This window comes from Meriones unguiculatus, chromosome 14 (genome assembly GCF_030254825.1).
Source record: "Meriones unguiculatus strain TT.TT164.6M chromosome 14, Bangor_MerUng_6.1, whole genome shotgun sequence".
NCBI lineage: Eukaryota > Metazoa > Chordata > Mammalia > Rodentia > Muridae > Meriones > Meriones unguiculatus.
In genome coordinates, this window is record NC_083361.1 from 55,748,112 (window position 1) to 55,758,563 (window position 10,452).

At 49.6% G+C, this 10,452-nt stretch overlaps 1 protein-coding gene across 7 annotated transcripts; it reads left to right on the top strand.

The window, feature by feature from the left end:
- Positions 1–1,026: 1,026 nt before the first annotated feature.
- On the top strand, positions 1,027–10,150 carry Lysmd4 (LysM domain containing 4). Of its 7 annotated transcripts, none has more exons than XM_021651011.2 (4): positions 1,029–1,079; positions 1,317–1,516; positions 2,133–2,413; positions 4,298–6,975. In XM_021651011.2, exons 3-4 carry the CDS (start codon positions 2,141–2,143, stop codon positions 4,904–4,906), a joined length of 882 nt encoding a protein of 293 aa, XP_021506686.1. In that variant the 5' UTR covers positions 1,029–1,079; positions 1,317–1,516; positions 2,133–2,140; the 3' UTR covers positions 4,907–6,975. The 7 variants fall into 7 exon arrangements, with proteins under 7 accessions (XP_021506687.1, XP_021506686.1, XP_060223285.1 ...); XM_060367302.1 differs by lacking the exon at positions 1,029–1,079 and adding an exon at positions 2,897–2,922 and having other exon boundaries at positions 1,086–1,516; positions 4,298–4,437; XM_021651012.2 differs by lacking the exon at positions 1,317–1,516 and having other exon boundaries at positions 1,027–1,079.
- Positions 10,151–10,452: the final 302 nt, after the last annotated feature.

Genomic DNA, 10,452 nt, shown 5'->3' on the forward strand with positions numbered 1-10,452 from the left:
CTTGGGATCAGAACAGTCGACCTGTTCTTGAGGCTGCGCCCCTGGCCCGCCCATTTTGACAAGTGAGTCGTACCTCTCATACGGCCTCATCCAAGCCCGGGAAATGGTCAAAATTGCCTGGGTGGGAGACATGAGTACGTGTCTGAGGGAACTTGTTAGGCAGATTAGCAAGCCTAGCCTCCTGGGTTGGCTGGCAAGGTAAACAAAGACCAGATGTTTAAAGCCAGAGAGATGGGCTCTGTGGCTGGCAGAGAGGGCCATGGCCCGGTGCCATCCTGGCCTTAGACGTTCAGAATAAGACTTTTAGTTTTATTCTAAGCCATAGGAAGAATTTCTGGGCTCTTTTTAATGTTGATTCCCAGAAAGGCTTAGCACCGTGGTTCAGCTGCCAGACATCTGAATTCTTTGGTGTGCTGCCGGCCCAGATCACTTAGTTTCTTCCTTATTCATTGGACGAGTCTTACTCCATTAAGGATTAATCTATGTTTGTTGCAAAACATCGCCACAGGTTTTCCTCTCTTTTCCAAAAAGCAGGACTCACTGGCTAGCCAGGTGATATATATTCTCGTTTATCTAAGTCTGGTCTGGGCGCTTCACGGCACTATTTCACAACGCTGGACTTTTATCTCCAGGCAGGATCTTGTAACCATTCAGCTCCTCAAAGGAAAAGGGGTGGAAAACCCGGGGTCAGGCTCCCAGGACAGGCCTCCGGAGTGGCACGCCGCCGTACTGGGGACGCCTCTGGCCACGGATCAGGACACACACGGGTCAAAGGTATCTCAGCAGAAAGCCGTGGCCACCACGAAAGAGGCCAAGTTTCACACCAGGCTCAGAGGTGGAAACTGGGCACAGTCCGGGCGAGACGGCTAAGCAGCGAAGGTCCAAACTCCGCGCTAGAGACCCGCCCACCAGGGCCCGCCCCTTCGAGCGGGGCGCGTTCCGACCTCTCAGCACCTTCCGTCTGTGCCAGTGCCCGCCCTCCTCTGAAGTCATTGGTTGACTCTCAGTCCCCGCCCCCGGAAAAGCCTGCTTTTCGCAGCCAATCGGCAGGCGCGGCGGCGGTGGAGCCTGGGAGCGAGGTACCCGGACCTGGAGCAGGGGTTGCGGGGTTGCCTTGGGGGGCCGGGGTTCGTGGCGCTGCTTGTCACCGTTGACTCGGTGGTGGGGTGCCACTCCGGGGCCGGTGCCTGTGTCCACGGAGGGCTGGTGCCGGCTTGCGGGGGTGGCAAGATGTGTGCTCCTTGGAAAGTTGGGGCCCGGCCTGTTTAGGCCCCAGGGGCGGGGCCGTCTCAAATTTGTTTTGTCTCCTGGTTAAGGACACCCCACCTGTCACTGGAGGGAAACTGAGGCCCCTTCTGGCCGTCCCGGGTGTCAGGGGCTCAGAATTTGAGGCCAGAAGGAGATGCTCTGAGGCTGGCTGTCTCCTTAAAGGGACACTCCAGGAATACCTAGGAGTGTCGCCAGGAAAATCGCCAGGAATACCTAGAGTCCCATTCCAGCTATTTGGAAGGGAAAGGTTAGTTGTGGCTCTGGTTTGGTTCTAGGTGCCAAAAAAAAGGGGGGGGGGAGGGACCATGAGGTTGTAATGAGTGCGGGGTGACCGTGAGAAATGGGCAGATTGAATGTTGATAGGCGTTTTTCCATTGCTTGCCTCTTAGGTCAAGTCCGCCAGGGTCAAAATAAGAGCCCTATGGTTGCTCTCAGCTTGTGTCCTTGTTAGTGACCTTTTTCCTTAAGACAGCTCGGGATGCCTAATGAGCCTTCTGTACAGAGGTTCTGAGTGCAAGGTTCTCGGTGTTAGGGAGCTGAGAACAGTGCTCACCTCTAGGTACTCTGAGACAGTAGGGTGTGTATGTGGGCTTGGGGAGACACAGCTGTGGATATAGGGAAGAAGGGTAGGACACCTCCCCCCCCCCACACACACATAGTAAGCAGTCAGAAAAAGCGTGACTTTCTTCTATCTCAGTACCAGGTGGCCTAGTGAAGATAGTCTTTTTCTCTCCCGATGATGTTTGAATATTTGCAATACTAGGCGATTACAAACGAGACAGACAGTTTTCCTTAGGAAGCCAGAGGAGAATGAATAGCATTTGTGTGGAATTAACCCCAGGTTTGATTTTTTTTTTTTTCAGTTAAGAAAATGAGGCAGAAGGAATTGTTAACCAAGACCTTCCAAGGCCCAGCTGTTGTCTGTAGGACTCCCAGCAGCCACGTTTACATGTTCAAGAATGACAGTGGGGACTCCGGGGACTCCTCTGAGGAAGAGTCACAGCGTGTGGTGTTGCGACCCCGAGGCAGGGAGCGTCAGAAGAGCAGCCTTCAGCAGCCTGGAACCGGCCACATGGTGCTGTTGCAGCGGGAGCTGGCCCAGGAGGACAGCCTCAACAAGCTGGCTCTCCAGTACGGCTGCAAAGTAAGCTGGTTCAGTCCTCCGCCCTCCAGGGTTGAGAGAGACACAGGGGAATCACTGTAGGAGGGGCCCTTGTCCTTCCTGAGCCCCATAGGTGACTAGAATCCTGCAGAGCCAGTGATGGAAGCTGGTGGGAGCATCCTTCATTCAGAACTCTGGGCTCAGAAAGGGTTAGTTGGGAACCTCAGTTAAGGCTCTGTTTTCCTTTGTTCTGCCTTGCACAGTTACTCTAGGAAATTGTATGGTCTTTTGAGCACATTTGATTTAAGATCTTAGGGGTTAGAGATGGTAGACAAAGTTTAATTGAAGTTTCCCTGGCATGCTTGCTTCTCTCACTACTTGTATTTTTCTGACCTTTTCTTGACAGTAGCTAATCTGACTGATAGAGTTTTTTTTTTTTCTTCTTTTTTCTGTTAGAACTACATGGTCTAGCCTCTGTGCTGTGCATTTGTATAACCTTATCTTTCTCTTTAATTATGTTTTTAGCACTCAGAGTGATTAACAGTGGCAAAGTAAGTAGGAAAGTATTTCTGGAATCGCTCTTTTCTCCCGCATCCAAACAACTGGTTTCACGCTGCTAACCCCATGCTATATACTGACAGCAGCTTTCACCAAGGCTGCATCGGCTACACAATTAAAAAAAAAAAATCTTTACTCCTAAAAATTGTCTGTGGTTTATCATAACAAGATCCAAATGAGCAAAAAGGATTGTGTGGGTGTGGGAGTCTTTCCCAAAGTAATAGAGGCTGGTGTCCAGGGACACACAGCATCTTTGCATTGCACTGGCCTTTGCATTTGGATCTTATACTCTGCTTCTGTAGGCATAACACACGCTTTATAGACCATGGACTGAAAATCAAAGCCTTCCCAACAAATTCTTGAAAGATAGACTGAGTAGGCCTGTCAGAATGATGATCTCGAACAAATTCAGAATGGATATTTGATGTCTCCACTAACTAGTTCTGTTCCTCTTGGAGGTAAATACACGTGCTGTTCATTTAGTGCACAAAGAATGAAAGCTGTCAAGCTCCTCCTGTGTGTCAGTTTCAGGGCAAGATAAGATGCATCCCTCGAGCCAGTTCAATGAGACTCCAGTGGTTTGCTGAACAAAGCAATCACACACACGATGGACCTGAGTCTTGGTCTCTGTGGGTTGTGCTTATGCTCCAGAGAAGTTTTTCAAAAGTAGCTTGAGGGGCGAATTTAAAATTTGGCTTTCCATCCCTCATTTTAGAAGCCTCATTTTACTTGATAATATCCACAGTCACGTTCTGTGACCTTAGTCTGGAATGGAAAAATCTCAGTTCAAACCTCCTGGCTTGATGGCTGATTTCCTAACCTGCTTCTAGTGAGAAGTATGGTCTCCCCGAGGTGAATTGACTCCTATTCAGGAAATAAGGTCCTGTGCCGGCCCTGCTACCTGGAAAGTGCCGGGAAGCACCTGGAAAGTGCCGGGGAAGCATCCTGAGGAAGCTGTCAGGTGGTGGAGACTGAGTGTGTGACCAGGGCCAGCTCAGGCTTTGGTGAGCTTGTCTGCCACTTGCTCAGCTGGATTCCAGTGTGAGATGGGGGCACTGTTGCCTCAGACTTAGACAGAAAAGGTGACACTGTTGGTCACCTGAAGCTGTCATTATAGTCAGAACGCTGTTCCAAAATTGATCTGAAATTGTTCAAAGCAAAACAGTTGATTTCTAAATTATTCATTAAGAGGTAAAAACCAAAGACCAAACAATCTAACGCCCAAATCACTCAGCTGAAAGGAAGCTGGCTGTGGGCACGGTTTCCAGCCTTCATGGGCTTCTTGCCTGGGGCCCCAGCAGGCCAAGGTTCTCTGCTGGGTCCTGGTTTTAAGGAGCATTGCATGTTTATAATGCATGGCTTCTGTAGGTTGCAGATATCAAGAAAGCGAACAACTTCATCCGAGAACAAGACCTGTATGCTGTGAAGTCGATCAAGATTCCAGTGAGAAATCATGGGATCCTCATGGAGACCCACCAAGAACTAACCCCCCTGGGCCACCCATCCTCCAAGACCAAAGAGGCCCTGGTAGAACTGCCTGAAGATGAAGATGCCACTGGGACAACTCCCCCGGGCAACCAGCTGGCAGCCTTCTTCAAGGGGATTGATGAGAACATCGAGCAGGCTGCGCAGTCCGACGTCTTCCACAGTGACCGCTGCTGTGTGGAGGCCCCGGATCAGCCGCTGCTCCCCACAGTCCAGAAGCCACCCTCCGATGGTGCGGACTGTGGGATTCAGTGGTGGAATGCCGTCTTCCTCATGCTTCTTATTGGGATTGTGCTGCCAGTGTTCTATCTCGTCTACTTCAAAATGCAAGCCACCGGGGAGGCCTCCAACAGCTTGAATGCAACTGTTGTCCCCAATAACTCCATAACCCTGAGCCCCATTCCAGGGCAGGCCCCCAGGTTGGCAGTTCCAGTGCCCACCCTCTCTGCTTCAGACAGCCAGGTCAGCCCGACCACCCAGGCAGGGGCCTAAGCTCTTTTTTTTTTTTTTTCTCTAGAATTGGCAAGCTTTGGCAATTGGCTCTTGATGTGTGTAGCTGTCACCAGCTGTTTGCCAGGAGTGTTGCATTTTGTTTCCTGAGATGTATGGACAGTTACAGAAGTTAACCATGACAATCTGGATTATATGGACTGAGAAATGGCCTGGCCTAACCCAGCGATGCAGGAGCTCAGACATCCACCTTCCCAGCAAGACATTTATGTGAAACTCAGGGCTGTTTCTTGAAAACATGTAGGGCCTGGCTGTGAGTGCCTGTACAGTCATTCTGTGAGTGCTCCTAAGTAGAACAGGACAAGGGCTCTTTAGTATCGGTGTCCCCAGTGTTGGATCCAGTCAAACGACTGTCACAGTGTCCCTGCCTCCTAAGGGGAGAGATGAGCTCAGAGCCACGTCCTGTGTCTAGATAAACCAGGGTGCTCTGCAGGATATCACCGAGTCTTAGAGTACAGGTCACAATTTGTGACAGCTTGACGTGTTTCCTCTTCATTTGGCCCCACTGAGGCAGTTGCACTTTAGAAGCGAGACAGTCCCAAATCCAAACTGCCATCCTTTGGTTTAAGCTACACTACCCAGATTCATGCTAGGAGCATCTCTGTGGTGATGGCTCCCTGGATTCTCCCAGTTGGCAGCTGGGGAACAGCTGTTATTACAAATGGTTCGAAGGGAGTACCCTGCCATCAAGATCCCAACACGTGCACCTTTGAGACAAATATGTTGCCAAGAACAGTGGGCCCACCCCCGTCCCCACCATGTGTGCCTGAAGCAGTGTTCATCCCGCTGCCTCCTTGACTCTACTCTTCGGGGTTATGTCCTTAGAGTAAACTTGCAGAGGCTGCGCCTCAGTTAAAACCAGACACAATGAGGGTCAACTTTCCGTTACTGTAATAAAATAATGCTAAGTAGGAAAGGTTTACCTTGGCTCAGGGTTTCAATCCATGGTTTCATCCTGCTTTGGGGGCCTATGGTAACCCATCATGAAGGAGTGTGTGTGGTAGAACAGATTATTCATATGAGCAAGACGAGAGGCTGAGCGACAAGGAGCTTGGGTCCCAGGATTACCTTCAAGTGGTCTGCAGGGACCTAACTTCCTCCCCGGAGGCCCCATTTCCTAAGGGTTTCGCCCCTCCCCAGTGCCAAGATGAGGACCAAGCCTTTAAGATATTTACCTGTCCAAACCCCAGCAAGATGACCCTGGCTGTGAACAGCTGTAAAGAGAGCACCACTGGACACCAGAGGGTGCAAAGAACCCATGGTTCTCTCAGCCACTCCCCGAAGGCAGTAGCCATCCATGCCCTGCCAGGGGTGTGGGGGGATGGGGAGGGTTGGTCTGCCTTGTCACAGCAGGGACAGGGCAAACAGAAGGCTAGCAGACTGCTCAGATGGTGGGCTAGGGGCATGGCTGGCCACTTGACACATAGGCCAGGAAATCTGATCAGAGGAGCAGAACAGTACTCCAGCTAGGCACTGGGTCTGAAAAGAAGTGATCCGCCTTGGGTGCAAATAGCAAACTTAAATTGTCTTCATAATTAAATATTTTGAGGCCACAACAAACCCGTGAATCTTGATACAGTGAAGATCTTGATTATGTAAATTATTTTTACCTGGGTGCTCAGGACTTCTGCGGCTGTGGAGTTTCTCTTAAATGTAGTCACCATTATCTTCATCAGGCAGGGCTCAGGGGCCCATGGGAAAATCATTTTTGTCAGACAGAGAACGTCTCCGTTTTTTTTCTCTATTCTGTCTCAAGTATTGGGAACTGGTTATGACTGCCTGTACGCGGGCCTTGAGGACTCCTAAGCAGAGCATGACAAGGGATCTGTTGGTGCCCCCTGGGGTCGGATGGTGTCAGATGACTGTCACAGAGCCTCTGCCTGCTAAGGGAAAGGGTTGGGCTTGGCTCAGAGATGCAATCTGTGTCTGGGTAGACCAAGGTGCTATGTGATATTATCAGTACGTCACTGAGTTTTAGACAAGTTCCAGCTGTAACTTGTATTTCTGTATTTTTCTCAAGGGGAATAAAATCATTTCTTCTGTGAAGGAAACACGACTCCCTCTTCTCATATGTGGAATCTGGAAACAGTCAAAACTGAGTGGCAGTTTTGGAGAAGGTGACAGTGGCCTGTGCCTCCCGCGGGGCCTGGGCAAGGTGCCTCGGGCCCTTGCTGTGCACCTGCTTACGTGGCCAGGCAAGAACAGAGCAAGTGATAAACAGTGCACCCTGGCCCACTGACCTACATAATGTGCCTCATAATTCAGTTAGGTCTGTGAAGACACACGGCGGAGTTGGAGTTCTGCTAACCTATTGCATTTGGTAATCGGGGGTGCTTCTGAAAAGATTTAAAACCTTTTAAATTGTGTGCATGTGTGTCTCTGTGGGTATGTACATGTGAATTCAGGAGGGGCTGCAGGAACCACTAGAGCTGGAGTTGAAGATGGTTGTGGGTGCTAACAACTACCCTGAAGTCCTCTGCAAGAGTAAACACTCTTTAACAGTGGAGCCGTCTCTCCAGTCCCCAAGAAAGTGAATGCTTTAAAGAAATACCTCACCATAGTTTTGTTTGGCCACAGTGCTTCATGATAAACCCTAAGGAATGTTCTCAGTATTGCCTGAGCTGATTTTATATGGGGAGACAAGGCTCCAGGCTGGGTTGCGCACTGCCTGCCTGAATAGCAGGGGCAGAGAGAAGGGACAAGATGCATTGAAGCTCATGGATTTGACAGTCATCTGGGACAGACAGAGCCCTGGGCCATACTTACCTTATAGAGGAAGGTTAAAGTCACACAAAAGATGGCTGCAGCCAGGAACCAAACATACTAAAGCATTGTTCTCCTGCCTGGAGGCTGCCTCGAAGCAACCCAGGAAGTCAGGAGGGTCTACGTGAAGTGTGCCTGGAACAGCCATACCAGGATCCATACCCGAGATCACACACCCCTGGAATGGCTGTTGGCTAGGGGAGTGGTTGGGGTGGGGGGGTCTCCAGGAATAGGTGTATATAATTGGCTGAAACTAGGCACTTCAAGGATGCTTGATTTGCATTATACAGCACACTCCAATCCTAAGAGTAGAGTATCAGTGCTTGCTTAACATACAGATAAGTGCAGGGAGGGGAGAGCTAGCAGGGAGCTGTGCCAGAGGCCATATATCAAGTGTGGCTAGGGCAATGTATCTAAAGGTACTCTCCAGATGAAGTCAGGCAGAGAGCAGGCCGAGGGGAGGGAGTTCTGCCTTTAGCTCCTAATGGCTACCCTGTCTAGGCAAGAACTGCCACATCAACCAGCATAACCCGTGGAGTTTGTTGTTCAGTGGACGCCGTGGGAGGGCAAGCATTTCCTGCAGGGACTCCCACCTTCCCAATCCCCTTACGAGTAGGGGACTGTCACCACTTTATAGACAGGAAGCTAAGAGCCTATAGCTGAGAAATGGGGCTGCTTGGGAACCTGCCTGGGCTGGCAGACTCAGAACTTGTGCTCCTCCTGTTCCACAGCCTTTCTACTCTGCTGCCCACCAGCCTGCTCATGGTGGGTCTGATGGAGGTGCTAATGGCCTGCAAGGTATCAGACCCTGGGGCAGCAGGGTCTCTGAAAGTACCTGTGGTCATGGCCTGTCAAGGCAGGGCTTCAGGAGAGAGTGGCAGAGAATTAGACAATTTGTCCTGGTCCATGGGAACACTGGCCAGTGCTGTATGAAGAGTCCACTGCACAGATTCAAGAACTGTGGTCAGCACTCAAGTACCCACCATCTTTTTTCCCCTTTGTGTGGAGGGTGAGTGCTGGGGATTGAGCCCTGGCCCTAGCTGTTCTACCACTGAGCTATACTCCTCACTCAATCCTATTTTGTTATGTTTGGGTTTTTAAGAACTGACTACTATTTCTTTTTGCAGTGCCCAGAAATCAAACAAATAGGCAACTGCTCTATTTATCTGCATCCCCTTGCCCTAGTTCCTTCTCCCATTTTATTTGCTGGTATAAAACTCCGTTGGATATAATCTCTGAGCCAGAGACCTAGACTCCTCCCTTGTCTAAAGAAGTCAGCCTGGCTTCCCATTTGCTATATTCCTCCTCATGCTCAGTATGGTGGGAAGAGGGCTGGTTCATTCCCAGGGGGAAGGCTAGCTTCACCGGGCTGAGCAGGGACACTTGGGAAGGGAGGACAGGCCTGCACAGCCAGGTGGCTCAGTGCAGCTGCTGAGGACCTTCGAGGCCAGCCTCCCTGCCTCTCCCTGCCCTCAGAAGGAACAGCATGGTGCTGGCAGCTTCAACCTATGACCTGTGCCTCTTCCTAGCCCTGCTCAAAGTTGTGGAAGTTTCCAGAGACTGCCCCACCAGTGGGCACTGTTGCTGGCAGTGCCGCTTAACCCCTCTCCAGGCCTTAACACAGCCCAGGGGAGAGTCCCCCAACTCTTCAGAAAGTAATCTGATAACTTATTTTTGAGACAACTCGCTCGGGCTTACAATTTGCCAGGGAGACTAGGCCTCTCCCTCCTCAGCGCTGCCACCCTCACATCTGTCTGCATTTAGTTATTCTAAGGTACTATTTCATTGTCCCAAATAAGGAACACATACTTTTTAGCTATACTCCATCCATCCAACCATCCATTCACATACACTTCAGTTCTTTAACCTTTCAGAATACCAAGAGGTAATGTGATAACGAGACGAGGGGGGGGGCCTGTTCCCTGCTCTCAAGGCTGTTGGCTGATAAGCTAGGAGGGGATGTGATGAAGGCTCAGGGCCCCAGAGAGGGGAATGGGTAATGTGTCAACTGGGGAACAGTCATAGGTTCTCTAGATGAGCTGAGATTTCCTTAGCTGACACACAGAAAGGCAGTGGGAGTCAGTGACACAGTGGACAGGTGCTGATCAAAGGACTAGAGGGTGGAAGATGGGGACTGAGTAGCTGGTGATCTGGTATATAGGGAGTGTAAATGGAACTGGGGGAAATGTTGCCAGAACGGTTTGTCGATGGATGTACAACAACCTGAGTTCTGCATTTAAGGCCTTGGGATTATTTCAGGGAAATTAGAGGTGACTCACGATGGCATGGGGCTGGCACCACTGAACGACATTTTCTTACTATGCCCATTATTCTTAACTCTTATCTTAGATCTGTTAAGTCCATAAAGTTTCATTTGATTTGGAAAACTGTAGTCATTCTTAAATTTTCCTGATTATTTTTCTCTAGTTATACAGAGAGCTGGCTGTTTGATGATGTAAATCTCATTAAGATTACATTGATTTTCATTCAACTTTCTTATTTGTGTGGTTTCCATTATTTTTCTCCTTGTGATGAGAAAATTCCTAATGCCATCACCTCATTAAATGCATCATTTATTTTAGGTATTCTTAATTCCTGTAACTTTTCATACCTTTCAATTTTTCCTTCACTGAGTTCATGCTCCAAACATTTATTGATTAGAACTGTGTTAACACCCCCATCTGCTAATTCTATCACTCATGTTACTCTGAACTTATTTGGTGATCACTCCTGGCTATAGATTTCATTTTTTAAAACATTTTATT

What these genes read in the sequence shown, in the direction of transcription:
- Lysmd4 (XM_021651012.2), top strand. Translation starts at nt 2,141, where the DNA reads ATGAGGCAGAAGGAATTGTTAACCAAGACCTTCCAAGGCCCAGCTGTT. An exon ending in CTCTCCAGTACGGCTGCAAA is followed by an intron (nt 2,414 to 4,297) that starts GTAAGCTGGTTC and finishes TGGCTTCTGTAG; the next exon opens with GTTGCAGATATCAAGAAAGC.